Source organism: Bubalus kerabau, chromosome 13 (genome assembly GCF_029407905.1).
Source record: "Bubalus kerabau isolate K-KA32 ecotype Philippines breed swamp buffalo chromosome 13, PCC_UOA_SB_1v2, whole genome shotgun sequence".
Classification (NCBI taxonomy): Eukaryota; Metazoa; Chordata; class Mammalia; order Artiodactyla; family Bovidae; genus Bubalus; species Bubalus kerabau.
In genome coordinates this window covers 58,269,395-58,289,150 of record NC_073636.1, presented here as the reverse complement: position 1 = coordinate 58,289,150, position 19,756 = coordinate 58,269,395, and the positions used below count along the sequence as shown (strand labels likewise).

At 58.1% G+C, this 19,756-nt stretch overlaps 1 protein-coding gene across 1 annotated transcript; it reads left to right on the top strand.

Annotated features, from left to right (window-relative positions):
* Window positions 1-345: 345 nt before the first annotated feature.
* On the top strand, window positions 346-17,302 carry NPEPL1 (aminopeptidase like 1). The gene is made up of 12 exons (XM_055544609.1): window positions 346-759; window positions 1,424-1,609; window positions 2,174-2,344; window positions 5,330-5,419; window positions 5,865-5,946; window positions 7,586-7,728; window positions 12,062-12,139; window positions 14,673-14,773; window positions 15,002-15,125; window positions 15,355-15,531; window positions 15,937-16,047; window positions 16,578-17,302. Exons 1-12 carry the CDS (start codon window positions 610-612, stop codon window positions 16,734-16,736), a joined length of 1,572 nt encoding a protein of 523 aa, XP_055400584.1. The 5' UTR covers window positions 346-609; the 3' UTR covers window positions 16,737-17,302.
* Window positions 17,303-19,756: the final 2,454 nt, after the last annotated feature.

Sequence of the window (19,756 nt, the reverse complement as noted above, 5' to 3'; positions counted from 1 at the left end):
GTGGTGGGAAGAGGAGTGGGGCGGGATCCCCTGGACCACCACTGGGGCTCGGAGACCCGGGGGCGGGGCGCGCCTGTCCTTGGGGCTGGGCTGGCTCAGGCCTCACCGATACTCTGGTCTGGTGGACAGGGCTGGGGCATACTTGACGTTGGGCCCGCATCTGCTCAGGACCCGCTGGAGGTCAAAGCCACCAGGGTCCACTGGCAGCCTGCCAAGGCCGGGGCCCCATCCCGGAAGTGCAGTGCTTCCTCCCTGGCAGCGGGAGGACCAGGGGATCAGGGCCGGGGTGGGCCGGCCTGCGGCGATCTGAGGCCTAGCCGGGCCTGGGGCCTGCCGGGGACAGGGCCTGGTCGGGCCGGGCCTGCCCCGCGCGGTCAGGGGCCTGGCGGAACTCGGGGCCCGCTCCGGGCCGGGGCCTGCCCTCCGCCCCGCCGGCCCGGCGCCCCCTCGCGCCCCGGGCGGGCCCTGCACGTCTCGCGAGCGGCCCGGAGCGGCGGGGGAGGCGGGGCTGGCGGCCGGGCAGGGCTGGGGCGGCGCCGAGGCCCGGCCGGAGCGGGAGCCCGAGCGCGGCGGGCGCGGCGGCCGGGCGGGGGGCGCGGGCCGGCGAAGATGGCGAACGTGGGGCTGCAGTTCCAGGCCAGCGCCGGGGACGCGGACCCGCAGAGCCGGCCGCTGCTGCTGCTGGGCCAACTGCACCACCTGCACCGCGTGCCCTGGAGCCACGTCCGCGGGAAGCTGCAGCCCCGGGTCACCGAGGAGGTGAGCGGGCCGCGCCGGCCGCCATGCGCCGCCCCGCCGGCCAGCAGAGCCCGGGCGGGGCTGGGCCAGCGGAGAGGCCGCGGAGGCCCCGCCTCGGCCGCCCGGCGCCCCCAGCCCGCCAGTCAGCCGGCCGGGTGCGCCTGGTGGACTAGGCCTGCCGGCGAGGCCCGGGGCCGCCCGCCTCCCGAGAACCCGAGGCGTTGGCTCCCGTCCAGCAGCCTCGCCCGGAAGCCACTCATGCCCTGCACCCACCCGGGCCGCAGGCTCGTGGGCAGAGCTGGCAGAGCCCACTAGGTGCGAAGGAAGTGCCCTCGAGGGGCCCTGACGCCGCCTTCCGAACCCTCCTTCCGGAACCCTCGTGGCGGTGACGCTTGCCCCTTTCCAAGACCCCTGACTGGTCTCACCCCAGTGCCTTTGTGGCAAAGCAGCCCCCAAACTGGCCGTTTAAGTCCCCAGTGCTTAATCCCACGAGGGTGGACGTGTGCCAGCAGACGCACACGCGCTTATCTAGTGAGATGTGACACGTCTTAATTAGGGATCCACGGTGCCAGGGAAGCTGCAAAAGTGCCCATTTAGCGAGCGATGCCGGTGTCCACACGCAGTGCTCCTGGCAGGCAGCCGTTTGAAGCCTGGTGTCTGTCTTGTGTCTCCCCTTCTGATCCAGCTCTGGCAGGCCGCGCTAAGCACGCTCAACCCTAACCCCACGGACAGCTGTCCCCTCTACCTGAACTATGCCACCGTGGCCGCCCTGCCCTCTAGGGTGAGCCGCCACAACAGCCCCTCGGCTGCCCACTTCATCACCCGCCTGGTGCGGACCTGCCTGCCGCCGGGGACCCATCGGTGTATTCTGGTGAGTGCTCCTGAGAGGCTGGCCCCACACCACCCCCACCCGGGCTGCCGGTCGTGTGCAGTGTGCTGGCCGTGCTGGTCATGACCTGTGTCTCCCACGGCTCAGTCCTTGGGACCGCAGAGCACTCCGGCCACAGTATCTTCAGAAGTGGACGTTGCTCCACGGCTGGACATTGCCACCCCTGCTTTACAGACAGGGAAACTGAGGTCCCAGAGACGTAAGCACCCCAGACCAGTGTAGGTGGCAGATGTGAGACTCCGACCCAGACCTCCTGAGCCCACGTCCACCGTGCGGCCCTGCACGTCCGGCTGTCAGGTCTCGGGAGGCGGTGGACCACATCTGGCGGCTGACATTTTCTTTCTCCCATCATGGGACCATGGTTCCGGGGAAGGCCCCTGGGATGCAGGCCCTGCTGGGGCATCTCTGGCCAGATTGTTTCCACAGTGGCCTCTGACCCAGCTGTGGGGCCCAAGCACTTCCTGACAGGGGCTCCCATGGGGCGACCCCGGGGTCCCCTCCCCCGCTCCGCTCCCCTCACCACAGCTCTGCTCTCTGGTGCTGCAGATGGTGTGTGAGCGGTCTGACGCCTTCGCCTCCGCCTGCGCCCTGGCCCGCGCTTTCCCCCTCTTCACCCACCGCTCAGGGGCATCTCGGCGCACAGAGAAGAAGACCGTCACGGTGGAGTTTTTCCTGGTTGGACAAGACAACGGGCCAGTGGAAGTGTCCACTTTGCAAGTGGGTGTCTAGAAGCTCAGACCGTGCCCCCTCCACCGCCCAGCTTGGGCAGTGCTCTCTCCCCGACACTCCCTGGGAGGACAGGACAGGGCTGCTGCTGCTGGAGAGAGCAGGCCCCCCGGGGCCTTTCCAAAGCCAGGCCACAGGCTCCCTCCCGCAAGGTGGTCTTGTTCTCAGGATTCAATTCCATTCAGCCAGTGTTTATGAGCACCTACCTCGCACCAGGCGCTTTCGTGTTTTAATACTAATAATCCCGCCCGTGTATATATCACATTACCCTTTATGGTGCGCTTTTACATATGTTATTTCATTTGGTCCTTTTGAAGGACCAAATAATCCTTTTGAAGCGAGGCAAGGCTGGAGGTAATTTCCAGCTTTGAGTCCGTGTGTGGGCTGACTGCCAGGTGACCCTCCCAGACCTGTGGCTATGATTTCGCCCTCCCACCTGCAGCCCCCCTTCCAAATGCCAGACTCAGGTGGTCCTTTCTGCTCCCTCACCCTTCACTCTGTCTCAGGCCCTGTTAGCACCCCCTCATCCACTATCTCACCACCTTGCTCTTCAAACCTTTAATAACATGGTCTGATTGCTTGGCCTGTCTTAACTCCCTTCCTCACTCAGCTCACCAGCGTGGAGTTCGCCCATCCCCTTCCTTCCATTGTCTTCTAGGGGCCAAACCTGCCAGACTAGAGCACTTCTCATCCTTCCTTGAAGGGTCCCCACCCACCTGGAGCCCTGTCTCCTCCCCACACCCTTCCCATCTGCCAGCTGAGAGACATCCTCACTTGAGATTGTACATCTGAGTTTAGCCTCTGTGCCTCTCACTGGTGTGGGAGCCCCATGCCCACCTCCAGAGTGGGGGGGGACTTGGTCCCGTGCATATTAGTTCTCTTGTGTGTGATAGAGCCAGTGGGCTGGTGGGTCTCCCTGGCTCTGACACCCCACCCATCCTATGGTGCCTGCCTGGTTCTCTGGGACCAGGCAGCAGCCTCCTAATGGCCTGGCTGCCTCAAGATGCCCCACTCTGGTTCCCGCTTCCCACCACCTCATGACCAGGGGAGGGCCAGTGCTTCATGGGTGCTTGTCAGATGTCAGGCTCTGCTCCGAGCACACCTGTGTACAAACACCTGATTTCCACAACTGCCCCGTGAGATGGGTCCTGTTATTATCCCTGCTTGAGAGCTGAACAAGCTGAGGCTCAGAGGCACTAAGTGATTGAGCGCAGGCACGCCAGCAAGGGGTAGACCCGGGCCTTAACCACAGCTGCCATCCATCAGCCGCCTTTTCCTCCTGTCGGGGATCGTAAGTGTGAGGCTCTGACACCGCGTGTGGCCTTTCCCTCCCACCTGGGTCCCTGTGGCCTCGCATACCCTCCTCCTCCGTAGCATTTAATGTTGTGAGTCTCTGCTGGACTCACGTCCTTGGACCTCTTTGGATTCAGAGTCTAGTGTGGAGCCCGGTGCATGACAGGTGCTCACATAGACGTGGATGAACGAATGAGTGAGTGAATGATGCTGCTTTCTGACGAGATCAAGGCCCAGCGAGGTGCGCCCTCTCACCTGAGCCACTGCTGCGTTGCGTGGAGGAGCCCTGCATTCACAAGGTCATGAGGCCGGCATCCTGCCTCCCTTGAGACAACCCTCAGGGTGCTGATGCACTCCCAGACAGCAGCCAAGGGTCTCTGATGCCCACAGGTGGGGACCCTCACCCTTCCTGGGGAGGGCCTGCTGCCAGGCTGTGGGGACCACATGGCATGCCTCAGATCTGAGCTGTCAAGTCTCTGCCTCTGAGGTTTAGGGGTTAATTACCTGGGGACAGGCAGGGACCTGAGAGGGGACTGGGCTGTTGTTAGGGACCCAGAGCTGGCCTCCCCACTCCTGTGGGCCTGGAAGAGGCAACAAGAAGCTGGATGCTGTCCACATCCCTGCCAAACCCACACTCCATTTCTCTCTTAAGGCAGCCAGGCCCTGGGATGGGTGCTGGGGGGCCAGGTGGGACAGAACAGGGAGGCAGAGCTGAGCATCAGGGCTGAGTCAGGTGCATGGGAGCTCTTGGCAGAAGCTTTGAGGGGAGAGAGACATGAGCATGCCCTCTGCACAAGGCCCAGCTGTCTGTGTCCTTCCCTTCTTGCCCTGTGGCCAGAGCAGTGTCGCATCAGGTGCCCAGGAAGAAGGGTGAGGCTCTGGGATACTCCCATGGGGCCCACATGAGAAAAACGCCTCCCCAGCAGGTCCTGGGGCCTTTTCTCCATTGCAAGGCTCCAAGAGGCTCCTGGATCATGTGGCCTTTGAGAGAAGTACCTCAAAGGGTGTCTGGGACCCTGGCTAGAGAAGCAAAGGTGTTTGGTCTGCCTGGGCAACCATGACAGCAGCCCCTCAACAGGGGTTTAACCCACAGATGCTTGTTTCTCAGACTGCCAAAGGCTGGTCATCTTGGAGCCTAGCCATCCCAGATCAGGGTGGCTTCTGCAGCTGCGTCCTTTTCTTACAAGGGCGCTAATCCCATCATGGGGTCCCACCCTCTTGACCTCACTGAAGCCTGAGCACCTCCCCAAACCCTCCTGATACCCTCCCCTGGTGGTCAGGGCTTCAGACTCCCATAACAGAGGGTATCACCTCCTCCTGGGAGAAGGGGATGGGGTTGGCAGAGGCTGGATGAGGTGTGCACTCAGGGCTAGGCAGGAGGCCACCCACCACCAGAGTAAGGGGCAGAACAGGAGACGAGGCTCCGAAAGCAAGGAGGGCCCCATGTAAATCAGGAGAGGATGCTAGGCCAAAGGGCTACTCTGTGGTTCTGCAGCCATAGGGGTCTTTCTGTAGATGGCTGGGGTCATGGGTACAACTCTTGCTTCCCTTCTACCTGCTCTCGTTGCCCAGCCTCCCCTGGGAGATGTGTGCCTCTGACACTTGTGGGTCCTGGCTGTTGGCAATGAGGGACACTTTCCACCTTGTCCCAGGACCCCAGTGACAGCCTTTTGTTTCTCCTAGTGTTTAACAAGTGCCACGGAAGGCGTGCGGCTGGCAGCCCGAATCGTGGACACACCCTGCAATGAGATGAACACAGACACCTTCCTTGAGGTTTGTGGCCCTGGGGTCCGCTGGGGTGGGATGGTGGTGATCGACCCCAGGGACAGTCAGGAATCCCAGGGCTGCCAGGGGACCGTCCACAGTCTCCGCACCTCATCTGGGGAAGCCATGGGCTGCTGCAGACAGAGTCCTGCCGTCCACCCAGAGCTGAGGGGCCCCCGGGCCTCAGCCGGGGGTGGAGGGAGGACACAGCCTCCTCCTCGAGGCCCCCATGCAGGACTCGAGCCATGAGCCACAGGAAATCGCAGAGTTTGGAGGTGATTAAACCTCCTCTCCTGGGTTTAATCATGCTTAGAGCCGAGAGTCAGGGCCTCAGCTTCCCGGCCCACCCCTCTCCCACCACAAGGCATCTGCTCACCCCTGTCCCTGGCCTCACCCTCATTTTAAGCCATCTTCACGTGTTGTGTGTTGTTGTTTTTTCCATGAACGCATCCAGGAGATTAAGAAAGTTGGAAAAGAACTGGGGATCGTCCCAACCGTTATCCGGGATGAGGAGCTGAAGGCGAGAGGATTTGGAGGTGGGTGGGGGCCAGTCCTCCTGGGTCCTGGCCTCAGCAGAGGCCTGGGGTACTTGGGGGTCTGGGGGGCTGCCAGGCCATATGTTGTGCTGTCCCAAGCTTCACCCCACAGGAAACCAGCCTGTGTCCAGCCCCCAGGCCAGACCCTGGGAAGCAGCCCATCCCGGGGGGAAAGAGGAGGCAGCGATTCAGATCCTGATTCAGATCCTGGAAGCCACAGGGTCCAAGTCCTTCCCCATCCGCCCCCTCTGCAGCCTCCCCCGCGCTGCTCTCCTGCTTCCCAGGCCAGCCCAGCAGGGCCTTTCTGTTCCTCGAATACACAAGCTCATATCCCCATCAAGACCTGTTCTCATGGCTCTTTCTCCCTGGGATACTCTCCCCCAGTATGATCTCACAGACCACTTCTTCAGAGAGCCCTCCCTGACTGCCAGGCCCATCCTTCCCACCTCCCAGGCACCAAGGCACAGTGACAACTAGAACAGGGTTGGGAAGGTCACTGTGGTTGTTATCTGTGGCTGCAAAACCAGTTACCCCAGAAGGCAGCAGCTGAGAGCAGCACGGTCCTTCGAGTGCAGGTCTGTGGGTGGGGAACTGGGTGTGACTTAGCTGGGTCCGGCCCAGGGTCTCTCCAGGCCATGATACCTGTGTTAACTGGGGCTGCGGTCACCTGAAGGCTCAACCAGGGCCCAAGACGGGCTCACTCATGGCCCTGCCATCAGAGACCTAGCCGGCTGCTCCTTGTCATGTGGGCCTGTCCTTGAGCAGCTTGCAACGTGGCAGCTGCTCCTCTCAGATTGAGGTCTCTGAGCAAGAGACAAGAAAGAGCACACAAGCCAGAGGCCTTGTTTCTGTAACCTCATCCTGGACGATTCCTGCTACGTCCCGAGAAACTGAGGCACGCCGTCCTGCCCTCATGGGGGAGGGGAGACAATCCACATGATCATGAATGCCCAGGGGGGATCCGTGGGGGCTTGTTCGAGCTGTCTATCACAGTCATATAAGCCAGTTGCAGCTGGAGGCAGTTCTGTCAGGGAGCGCTTCACATAGGAGGTGACATTTGCAGCAGGTCTTGCAGGATGAGTAGGAGTTTGTCAGGCAGCCATTACTGGCTCTTGTCCTGGTTGCCACAGTTGTTCGGTTAGATTATCAGGGGACCTTGAGGTGTGACCTCTGCCCACAGCAAGCCATGGTTTTCTCAAGAAGTTGGGGCATGTAAACTGACAGCAAGGCAGCAGCGGGGGTGAGCTGGGAAAGGGAGGCGCCTGCTGAGTGCATGGAGGGGTCAGTGATGGGAGGGTGAGCGGGGCTGGAACAGCCTTGAAGCATTATCCAAAATCTCTTCATTTTGCAGTCCTGTTCACTGCTTTCTGGGAATGATACAGTTTGTTTTTTTTTTTTCTCAGCGAGTCTTCTTGCCTAACACTACTTCACATAGAACTCAATTGCATCCCCCAATCCCACAGCAGCCAGGGGCAGGAGAGGGCGGGGAACTTGGTTCACATGGCCAGACTCTGTGGCCCAGAGGAACACCCACAGGCCAGCAGCTGTTTGTGGGGAGAGCAGTGTTTCTGGGGGACTCCCAGGAGTCCTCCACTTGGCCCGGCCTGAGCCTCACTGACGAGTCCTGTGCTTTCCATAGGAATCTACGGTGTTGGCAAAGCCGCCATCCATCCCCCGGCCCTGGCCGTCCTCAGCCACACACCAGACGGAGCCACCCAGACCATCGCTTGGGTGGGCAAGGGCATCGTCTACGATACCGGGGGTCTCAGCATGAAGGGGAAGGTGAGGTGCAGGACCAGGGCTGGGGGGACGTGGGGGGGAAGGGCGGCCCCTTCTCAGGTGTCGGAGGAAAGAGCAAGTTGTTGGGGCATCCAGGAGGGAGGACCCGGGGCCCCATCCCCTCCAAGGGGCAGACCGTTCACGCCTGCACTGAGTCAGGACAGAAAATCTGGAGAAGAAGAAGAAAAGGTCCTAGGGTGATGCCCACTGTCTTCGTGACCATCTGCAGTAAAATATTATGAGTATTATAGTACAGATAAAGAAAACAGTCATCGGTTAACACTTATAAATAGCATTAAGTAATTTCTGACAGAAAAAGCTGACGCCTCCATGTCATTCTCTTGTGGTGACGTACGCCAGCGTCACAGCCCTGCCGTCCAGCCTTCAGTTCAGCCAATGTGTCGGTGACTGTATCACATTGGTCTTCTTCACATGTTTCTGTTCGCTAGATGGAGATGCCAGGTTTGTCAGTCTCTGCACTCTAGTTGATCCAAAAGAGCACTGCTACTGCTAAGTCACTTCAGTCGTGTCCGACTCTGTGTGACCCCATAGATGGCAGCCCACCAGGCTCCCCCGTCCCTGGGATTCTCCAGGCAAGAACACTGGAGTGGGTTGCCATTTCCTTCTCCAGTGCATGAAAGTGAAAAGTGAAAGTGAAGTCTCTCAGTCGTGTCCGACTCTTAGCGACCCCATGGACTGCAGCCTACCAGGCTCCTCCATCCATGGGATTCTCCAGGCAAGAGTACTGGAGTGGGGTGCCATTGCCTTCTCCGCCAAAAGAGCACAATTAACTTTAATTTTGAAGACTTTCTGTCACATGAAGCAACTGATACACTCAGGGAAAGTCTCTAACAGAAGGGTCCCTCGGCAGAGACCAAAAAAGACCCCACTTCCCAAGAAACTCCCCAAATCGTCAGTGTCCATGTTTCTGGTTCTTTGAGATGGACCCCAGTAGCTTTCAAACGTCTGTGGAGTAAAAATGTCTTACACAGCACAACCCCAGTGGTTCCCCAAGACTGTGGGCAGCAGCAGGGCTCACTGCTCCTGGTGTTTACGCCGAATCCGCCATCCGAAGGCAAGAACTCACTGTCAGAGGTGCCGTGGACACCAGCCACCTCCAGAGCCTGCCTGCTTCAGAACCAGAGTGCCTTGAGGAGTCTGTGCCCCTGGCAGTGACTAGTGTCCATGTAGGATAATGTTTCTGGAAGGAGGAGGAATTAAGACAGGCAGGTCTGAAGTTTTTATTTATGTGGTAAGGACTCACTTCAACCAACAACAGGGTTTCTTCTGGAGGAATTCTTTTACCACTGATGACAACAAGCAAACAAGCTTTTGTTGCTGTTCAGCTGCTAAGTCGTGTCCAACTCTTTGTGACCCTAGGGACTGCAGCACGCCAGGCACCTCTGTTCTCCACTATTTCCTGGAGTTTGCTCATATTCATGTCCATTGAGTCAGTGATGCCTTCAAACCATCTCATCTTCTGTCGTCCCCTTCTCCTCCTACCTTCAATCTTTCCTAGCATCAGGGTCTCTTCCAATGAGCTGGCTCTTTGCATCAAGTGGCCAAAATATCCGAGCTTCAGCATTAGCCCTTCCAATGAATATTCAGGGTTGATTTTCTTTAGGATTGACTGGTTAGATCTCCATGTAGTCCAACGGACACCCAAGAGTTTTCTCCAGCCCCACAATTTGAAAGCATCCGTTCTTCAGTGATCAGCATTCTTTCTGATCCAACTCAGCTTTTAGTTGGTTTATTATTGTTCTTAAATTCTTAACACCTGGTGTTGACCCTCCTCCCACACCCTTGACAGGGGCTCTTGCCCCATTAGCAGCTGAGTTTTGGGGGATGGATCTGTGGGCTCATTCAGACGTTGGCTTAAGAGGGTGGAGTGAGAAGCAAGGCTTCATGAGGGTTAGTCATTTTGCTGGTGGCACCCTCTCCCAATTTTGCAGGAACAGTCCTGGCTGTTTTCAGAGATTTTCAAGGCAAATCAGGATCAGTGTGAATTAAGGGGCCTCAGATGTGTTCATCTCAGGACTTCTTCCACTCTTAAAAAATACTGATCTCGAAAGAGATTTTATTTATAAGGGTGATGTCTGCTAGCTGTCTACTAGAAATTAAAATTGGGAGAATTTAAAGATAGTTATTAGTTCATTAAAAAGACCAATATGACCCCATTGCATGCCACTGTAAATAAAATGCAGTCTTATGAATAGGAGTGTATTTTCCAAAATGAAAAAAAGAAATTAACCAGAAGACTGGTACCGTTTTACATTTCTGCAGCTCTCTTTACTGTCTGCCATAGTGGACAACAGCTGTGATCACACATCTGCTTCTGCATTTAGTCTTTTGCGATATGTTTTAGTTGAAATTTAAAAAAGAAAATCTGGCCCCAGTCCTTCAGCAGTTAGAAAAAGGAGAAGCATTTTAATACCCTCTTCAGGTAACTCAGGACCTTCTTCTTTGCTGTTACACCAAAACTCAACAAGTGGGAGTTTTTAAAAGGTAAGTTATAACGGAGGATCTGAAGCCATGCCTGTGAGCTCTGCCACGTTGAAATCTGTGGGTCCATCCTGAATTCTGAATGCATGGTTTTATGATATCACATATGAGCCATTTGGAAAATACTGTTTAAAGAGTTATGCCGTACCTCCAGATTTTGACACTTTTCAGTATACAATATTTTAAAAAGTTACATTTATTAATATCATCATCTATCTCATGTAGCTTGAAGTTGAGTATTAGGATGCCATCATGGAAGCAGATACAAGTTTTCCAAAACCCTGATTTTTTTTTTTGCTTGAAAGCTCCAGTTTTACCAAGTAATGCCAGCTGTCCTCCTGGAGGTGAGAGGCTCACTCTGGCCATTTTCGAGAAAATGTCTGCATACACCTGCATCTGGATCCCCGGAGTCTGTCAGTGGTCCCCCCCACCCCACCTCCAGGACAGTGGTATTGGGAGAGCAGAGGCTTACTGAGCTCAGGACTTGGCACCCACTCTTGCTTGGGCTCCAGCTGCCTGGCCACAACCGAGCGCCGGGCATCAGAGAACAAGCACAGGACCTCCCCTACCCCTTCCATGCCACCAAGACAGTGTTGGGAATGACTCTTCTCTACGGTTGAGGTTTTTAAAAAGCTAATCATTTCACTGCTTCGGCAAGAAGACTTGAGTGAAATGGCCACCACCTTGTTTCCTAAAGGCCTGGAAATTAACCCAGTGACCACCAGTTCCCACGGGCCCCAGGTCGCCACTGCCCCATCGGTACAAACAGCAACCCAACGGTTACGAAAGCGTTCCCGTGGAAATAGTTTCTTTTATAAAAACAGGAATGCCAGGTGGGGTCCACGAGGCTGACTCAGTCTATGGAGCTGTGTTGGTGGTGCGACATTTGTTCTGTGTCCAGGGACACGGGGATTCAGTGGCCATCTCCAGCCATTTTCCATGTGGCCATCCTGCAGGGGGGTTGATTCTCAGTTTGAGGCCCCATTATTCCATTTAAACAATCTCGTGGTTTCTCGCAGGTTAGGTCAAAACAGCTTATTTCCAATAGTGCTAGCTGAGTCATTTTTGCTCAACTTAATTGTAAAAACAGCTCAGTTTATATCTAAAAATACTTTCCATTAAAACTCTCAGCTCGTGTAATCCAATAAGTACTCAGAAAAATTGGTACATTTTGGTCCCGAATCCTTACATCCGATGACCTGTTGTTAATTTAAAATATGAGCCTGTCAATTAGCATCAGGAGCCTATAAACCGTAAAAGTGCTTAGCTGCCCTCAACTAGTGTACAGGAAATGGTGTTTACTTCTGTGGCAGGAGGGCCCCTCGGTCTCCAGCGACTCCCTCACTAGACCCCGTCACCCAGGAAACGTGAATGCAGACAGGTGGCAAGTGCCCTTGGGGCAGGAGTGGGATTGATGGTATCACAGTGACTAATGATATTTGGGAAGAGCTCACATTAACCTGGATGGGTGGTCAAGGTCGTGACACGGAGGAACTGCGACAGACCCCCAGGCTGACTTGGGCACAGCTCAGCCTCTGACCCAGGCCACTCTGGAAGTCCCCACTGAACCTCACACAGTTCTGTTCAGTAACCCCCAAAGCTCTGCTCAAGCTGGACGTGCGCCCCCAACCTGGTAAATTTGACTCTGGCTTCTCATTGCTTCTGGAGGATCCCTGGGTGACTAGTGGCGTTTCCTGGGTTCTGTAGGCACTCAGGTGACTTGGCGCCAGCTCCTGTGCCTCTGGGGCCCTGGTGTGGGGACCGCAGTGGAGAGCACTGTTGCCGGGGTGTCAGCATCCACTCACCTCTCTCTCGCCCCTTCCTGCCCCCACAGACCACCATGCCAGGGATGAAGAGGGACTGCGGGGGCGCCGCGGCTGTCCTGGGGGCCTTCAGAGCCGCCGTCAAGCAGGTGAGGGGGGCCCTGTCTTCCTCCCTGGTTCTCCTCCCCAGAGCCCCCTGAGTCTGCGTGGTTGGCACTATCCCCCTCCACGCTCCTGCGCCGGGTCCCTGGGGCCTCCAGAGCTCCTTGCTTCAGTCAGGGCTCCTCACGCCAAGAGTGTCACCCCACCCAGGCATGTCACCTCTCTGCCTGACGCCCGCTGGCATCATGGGCCCTCCGCTAAGTCCTAAGACCCCGCCCGCCCCAGCCAAAATGGGAAGGGTGCTTTGGAGCAGGCTGCCTGCCTGCTCACCCCTGGGCTCTGGCACTCAGGGCAGGGGTCTTTGGAGGGGCTGGCTGCTGTTTGGTGGAAGAGGTCTGGGGTCTGTCCTGGAATACCAGGAGTGGCCACACCGAGCCCAGACACCTGGGCAGCCAGCGGCCTCCGTGCTCCCCACCCAGAACACACAGGCCTCAGAGAGCCCAACAATTGGAGCCAAATTCCTGAGCTGGGGGCCTGGTCGATAAGCAGTGCCGTGGCTGTTCCCCACGTTTGCCCTTTGACACCATAGAGCGTGTTTATGGAGCAGAGGCATGGGGCGCCCTGGCTATCCAGGGCCACTCACCTCTCAGCATGGCTGCTTCAGGTAACTCTGAAAAGCCCAGCCCTTCCGGTCACCAAGCATAAGCCCCTCTTCCTCAAAGGCACCACCTGAGCAGCATGACCCCCAGGGGGAGACTTCCAGAGAAAACAAAAGCAAAAAGATCTTGGCAAATGATTTCTGCCCAGCCACGCCCACGAGGGGAGCAGAAAGGTTGGAGGGGAGGAGGGGCTCGGCCTAAGGGGTGCTGGGTGGGGGGTGTCTCAACTCTACTGGGGGGCGTCATGCAGCCCCCGTTCAGCAGCACCCAGCCCACCTGACCAGATTCAGCCAGGCCTGCTACCTACTCCATTAATGAGCTCGTCAAGTATGCAAGAGACATACCCGGCCTCCAGGGCTGGGGGGCACTCTGGGAAGGGCTCACGGGAAAGTGTCCAACAATAGGAGCCAAATTCCCAGGCGGCTGCACTGCCTGGTGTCTCAGCTATGGGTTTGGGGTGACTGCGCCCATGGAGGGTCCATCCTGGCATCTGGACAGGTGGCTGGTGCCCCAGCAGGTAGACCCTTCCCATGGGCGAGGAACCACTTGGCAATTAAGGCTGGTTCATCAGCTGGTGGTTGGAAGTGGTCCTCGGATTCCTCCTGCTTTGTAACTCATTTTTTAAGAAGAGGAATGTGCCTCCATTTGAGCCCCAAAGTATATAATGAGGGTCATCACTCACGGAATGAAGTAAGAGTCCACACTCACGCCAAGAGGAACAAGTCATCTCCTCACAGTGGCCTCCCAGTTGCTAACAGTACAAGGGAGAGAGGTGGGAACCCACCTTTTGGCAAACAACAGCATAGTAATTGTCTCAGGTGAGAGTGACCAACAGATGCTAACGTCAGAGTTGAGTGTAGTGAGCGTGGGAGTGAGGAGGCGCACCCACACAGGGGTTTCTGTGGCTGCCCTGAGGGACACTGAGGGGTGGCGGGGGGGTCACTGTGCCCCTAGGGACTTAGTGCACTCAACCTGAGTGTAGGTACAGGGAAACAGCAAAGGGTCAAGGTCATCAAAGTCAAAAGCCCAACCTCAAAAGCTAAAGATCAGCAGGTTTGTGAGGTTAGACACTGTGACCGCTGACCACATTGTATGGATAGGAGGCGGGAGCTGAGCACAGACTCAAACCCAGCAGGCAGCTCTGCTTCTGGGGTGCATGCTGCATCTCCTGGCCTCTGTTGGGACCCTGCCCTAGGGCCCACCGCCAGGATGGTGGGGAGTGCAGGGGGCTGTGATCTCTGCTCCTTGGACCTGTCTGTCTGTCTCTCTGTTGTGGGTCAGAGAGCTCCAGCCTGTCACCATCCTTCCTGCCCCTGATGCTCCCAGCCTATAACTGGAGCCTCTGCCCTTGTCCCTCCAGGGTTTTGTGGGCTTTTTTTAATTTATTTATTTTAATTGGAGGCTAATTACTTTACAGTATTGTAGTGGTTTTTGCCATACATTGACATGAATCAGCCATGGGTGTACATGTGTTCCCCATCCTGACCTTCCCTCCCACCTCCCTCCCCCTCCCATTCATCAGGGTCATCCCAGTGCACCAGCCCTGAGCACCCTGTCTCAAGCATTGAACCTAGACTGGCAATCTATGTCACATATAATAGTATACATGTTTCAATGCTATTCTCTCAAATCATCCCACCCTTGCCTTCTCCCACAGAGTCCAAAAGTCTGTTCTTTACATCTATGTCTCTTTTGCTGTCTCACATATAGGGTCACCATTACCATTTTTCTAAATTCCATATATATGCGTTAATATAGTGTATTTGTGTTTTTCTTTCTGACTTACTTCGCTCTGTATAATAGGCTCCAGTTTCATCTACCTCATTATAACTGATTCAAATGCATTCTTTTTGATGGCTGAGTAATATTCCATTGTGTACATGTACCACAGCTTTCTTATCCATTCGTCTGCCGCTTCTAGGGTTTCAAAGACACCCTCCATGCGGTGTTCTGCTTGGCTGAGAACTCCGTGGGGCCCAATGCCACAAGGCCAGACGACATCCACCTGCTGTACTCTGGAAAGTAAGGCCAACCCCACCCACCCGCCTCATAGCACCCACCCCATTGTGCTGTCCCAGAGCCCCGGGTGCCTGCGATGGGGGTTGGGTCCCTGTTTGAGGTGTCAGGGGCCCATGGGGTCTGGGGACTGCCCCCCAGCTTAGGGGGCCAAGCCCTTTCCAACCTTTAGGCACTGCATTGCCGTTGAGGACGGGGAGGAGGGGCTCTGAGTGGGGTGTCTGCTGTCCCCAGGACTGTGGAAATCAACAACACGGATGCTGAGGGCAGGCTGGTGCTGGCAGATGGCGTGTCCTACGCCTGCAAGGACCTGGGCGCTGACATCATCCTGGACATGGCCACCCTGACCGGAGCTCAGGTGGGTCCCACTGTCCCTTCTGCTTCGTCACCAGGTCAGAGCTTGTCTGTGAGGGTGCAGGCACACAGAGCCCATGGACCTTGGAGGGAATGCTGGCACAGCGTTGGCCCCCACAGGGGCCCTCTTTCCCTGTCTCTCTCTCTGCCTTGTTTTCTGTCAGCCCCTCTTCTGTCCTCAGTGTCCCCCAACCCGCCAGGTGATGCTCTCTACATCTCTCCCGCATGCCCAGGGCATTGCCACAGGCAAGTACCACGCGGCTGTGCTCACCAACAGCGCCGAGTGGGAGGCGGCCTGCGTGAAGGCCGGGCGACAGTGTGGGGACCTGGTGCACCCGCTGGTGTACTGCCCAGAGCTGCACTTCAGCGAGTTCACCTCGGCCGTGGCCGACATGAAGAACTCGGTGGCGGTAGGTGTGGAGCAGGGTGGACCTTGGTCCCCCCGTGAGGGCCCAGATCTGGGCTCTGAGTAGGGGAGGGGAGAAATCAGGGGAGGGGATGGCGCTCTCACTGGTCTTCCCGCAGCATGTCCATTCAGCAGGCACTGGGGCATCCTCCCCACTCTGGAGTCCCCATTGGGTCTATCGCTGGCTCCCCCTTTGCCCCCAGGGTGAAGGCAGACCCCCTAGCCCAGTTGCCAGGCCCACGGGGACCCTCTCTGCTGCTCTCCACACTGGGCCCTCCACCCCAGGCCCCTTCTTGCAGACACTGGAAGAGGTGGTCGCTGAGGAAGGGGGTCAGGAGGGCACAGGGTGTCCACCGTGGCCACCCCCACCATGGCTGCGGTGGATGCTCACGACTGCCTTCTACCCCAGGACCGGGACAACAGCCCCAGCTCCTGCGCTGGCCTCTTCATCGCCTCACACATCGGCTTCGACTGGCCTGGGGTCTGGGTCCACCTGGATATCGCCGCGCCCGTGCACGCCGTGAGTCTGGGCCCCGGGGGTGCCCCTGCCCACCCCACCGTTAGGCCTTCCTTGGCCGGCCAGCCACTCTGCTTCCCTTGCTGGCCCCTCCCCACGGGTCTGGCTGCTCCCACTCTCTCCTGCATCCAGAGCCCCTCTCTGGCTCCAGAGCACAGGCTGAGCTCATCGGAAACATTCTGTGTGAGGGTCACACGGCCAGCTGTGGTCCCCCCTGACCTCTGGTCTCCTCGTCCCTGGGAACAGTGTGGCTGCTGTGCACAGTCCTTCCCAACCCGCCTGTCCTCGGCAGGAGGCCCAGGGGCCCTGGTCTCACCCTTTCCCTCCCCAAGGAGCCAGGAGAGGGGAGGGGAGGAGAACCCAGGGCTGTGTCCACAGCTCGTCCTCCACCGGCTCTGAGTGGAACAGGACAGGGAAGGGAGCTGGGGGGTGCACGGGGGGTCAGATGCCCTGGTCCGAGAGCCCTCCCATGGTGGCGGGTTTGCTGGGGTGGGGGGCTTGGCCGCACAGGTTTCCACTGTCTTCACCCACAGGGCGAGCGCGCCACGGGCTTCGGTGTGGCCCTTCTGCTGGCACTCTTCGGCCAGGCCTCCGAGGACCCTCTGCTGAACCTGGTATCCCCGCTTGGCTGCGAGGTGGACGCCCAGGAGGGGGACGCGGAGAGGGACTCCAAGAGGCGCAGGCTTGTGTGACGCAGCCGCCCTGCCCAGTGACACTGGGCACTTTACCTCACTTTGCACTGATTAATTCTAAGCAATTGGAAGATTATACTTTGAGATGTTTTGTTTTTAGTTGTCATGGTGACGGAAACAGCTCCTTCTTGTGTCTTAGGAGATAGCTCAGGGTTCGGGGGGCCCAGGGAGGGGTGAGTGGGCAGCACTGGGCTTGTTTTATGTTTGATTCCCCGCCAGCTTCTGCCGACCGTGCCCCTCCCTGGGGCCCCTGCACGACCCCCAGGCTCCAGAATGCATGCGCGGCCCTGATGCTCTTGTCCACGTGGCCCTCAAGACCCCCCCCCCACCCGTGCCTGGGCCCCACGGTGGGTGCCGGTGGCCCCATCTACAGCCCCAGGCTCCGTACATGGCACCCGCATTGCAGAGCACCCAGGCCCCACTCCAGCTGGGGCAGTCCCTGCCTCCAACAGACCACCCCTTTGAAAGGATGGGGCGACTTGGCTCAGGTTTTATGGAGCAAGAGGAATGTCTACTCGGGCCCCTCTGAGTTCACTGCAAGTTGAATTAAACATGGCTAAACCACATCACACCTCTGCCTCTGTCTCCGTCTTTCTCCAGCCCGTTTTAGCAAGCAGCCCAACAACCTGCCTGTGGGTCTGAGGCTCCGGGTGCCACCATCTCCTCCCAAACCAGCACCTGACTTTGAGGTGAAATTTGCCAACCTCATTCCTGCAGATGAGAGCCCGGGGCCAGCTGGGCTCTGAGGTTCGGAGTGCAGGCTCTGGAGGGCGGGCACCTCGGACTTTCCCACGACCCGCAGTCTGCCTGGAAGGTGTCCTGATCCCTGAGCACGGCACAAGGCGAGTGTTACACAGGGTCAACCGAAAGCCCCCTGGGCAAGATCCTAGGAGCTGAAGGGCATAGCCTGGCCAGGTGTCAGGGAGACCCCCAGCCTGGACTCCGCAGAGGAGGTCCAGGACTCAGGATCTACCTGGCACAGAGCCAGGACCACCTCTGCAGGCGACGGGAGGGCGAGAACATGCCTGCAGACCACACGTTTCCTGGCTGTGTCTGGGCTCCTTGACCTCGCACCCCTGCCCAAGGCTCCCTAAACTTCAGGTCCCTTCCCCTGCCCTGAAATCAAGGTCACTCTTTCTGGGCATGATCCCAAGCATGTATTTATTAACTGCCTGCTGTGTGCACAGCCCCAGGCTGGGCCTGGAAGAGGCAAGCGGCAGTCCCAGGGCCTCCGCCCCGTCTGGGAAAGCCCTGGCCCGACGTGTTAAATTGCAGTAATCGTGGTCACGAGGCGGTCAGTGGGCTCAGGGAGGCACGGGGGCCTGAGGGGCCAGGAGCCTTCATGGGTCATTAGCGTGCTTAATGGCCTTGGTGTTGGCAGCTCAATCCAGCTTCTCCCTGAGAAGCCCTGAAGGAGCCAGAGGTCACTGAGGTGGCCCAGCTCCTTCTCCTGGCAGCTGGCACTGTCCACACCCCCTGCAGGGGCTACAGGGATCCGGGGGACTGAGTGTTCCTTGTGCGGGCACAAAGGGGGCCTCAGGCCCAGGGACCCAGCTGGGCAACAGCTGCAGGCCAAGGGCCTGGCACTGGGGGGAAGCAAGGATGAGGCAAAGACCCTACTTCTCTGAGGCCAAAGGGCTTGAGGACACAACAGCTGCTTCCAGCCACTCCACTGGAGCCCCAGCAACAGGGTCGGCAGGGGGCAGGCAGGGAGTGGGTGGGCGCTGGCACGTCCACTTGATCATGGTCTCAGGCGAGCAGTACAGGAAGGTGAGTCTGGCGGACAGCTCCTGCTCCAGCTGCAGCTCACCCAGCTTGCGGACCAGGAAGATGTCCTTGCAGAGCCCCAGCACGCTGTCTACATCAGGCAGCTGGTCATACATGATGGAGTGGGCAATGCCAAGGAAGTGGTCTTGGATGAACTTGGCTGCAACCATCACCACCGTCACGTAGAGCCCAACAATGCTGGGGCGATGAGGGGGCTTCAGTACTGCTGTCCCAGGAGAGTAGAGCACAGCCCCTACTCAGCCCAGTGGGATAGAAGTGCAAGTGCTAACCACTCGCAGCCCCCATGACCTCTTGTGAGTGGGACTGGGCTTCCAGTCCCCACCTGGGGTTGGAGGGCCAGCTGACAAGTGACCCTGCAGACGGGAATGAGGACAGTGGGAGTGCCCATTTCCGCTAGCAGCTTGTGTGACAGTAAGTCACCATCCTGGTATATTTCTGGGGCTAAGGGAACAGGGACTTGTACCCCCCCCCACCCCCACCCCGGTCCCAAGCAGTTCTGGTGAGCAGGGGCAAGAAGGGGCGGAAAGTTCTGAAGCCTCCGGGCCACAAGGCAAGTTCTTGGGGCCGGGGGAGCCTTACCCGTATCCTGCCAGGAAGCCCAGGCTCTGGGGGCTGACTTTGTCATTAAAGATGACAAGCTCCTGGTCCTGATGCAGCCCTGGCTCTGGTCACAGCCTGGCCGCCATTCCTGGACCACCCACCACTCAGCTGCTGGGCTGGCCATGGGGGCCTCCACTGGCCTCAGCTACTGCAGCTGGATGGTGGCATTGTGGAAGAAGGCCAGGCAGTCCACGTCCCATGGCCTATGGGAGTGGGCTGTGTAGGAGAGGCAGCATCAGGCCCTGGGGACGCCTGCAGGCTGGGAAGACCCCATGTCACCCATGGCGACCACGTCAGGGGACTTGCCTCCAAGGGGCTGGGATGGATGCTGATTGAGCAGAACCTCTGACACTCTCCCGCCCTCCCTGCAAGCAATGCAGCCTCTTCTTAGACTCAGCCTGGCCCCTTACCCCCAATGCACCCCTTCTTCCTGCCTTATTCAGGGGCCCTCATCTGGAGGCCCCCTCCTCAGCAGCACCTCCGGAAGAGCCAGTGTTCAAGGTCTCCCTGGGAGGGTCAGCCTGGTCCCCTGGTGCACACCGATGCCCCTCCCCAAAGGGACTCTGCCCCCTCACCTCCCCCCACCCCATGAGTACATCCGTCACCCCAGCAGCCCCTCCCCCAGTCCACAC

Coding starts and splice junctions, on each gene's coding strand:
- NPEPL1 (XM_055544609.1), top strand. CDS start 610: ATGGCGAACGTGGGGCTGCAGTTCCAGGCCAGCGCCGGGGACGCGGAC. Junction 12,140..14,672: donor TCAGAGCCGCCGTCAAGCAG/GTGAGGGGGGCC, acceptor TGCCGCTTCTAG/GGTTTCAAAGACACCCTCCA. Junction 14,774..15,001: donor CACCTGCTGTACTCTGGAAA/GTAAGGCCAACC, acceptor TGCTGTCCCCAG/GACTGTGGAAATCAACAACA.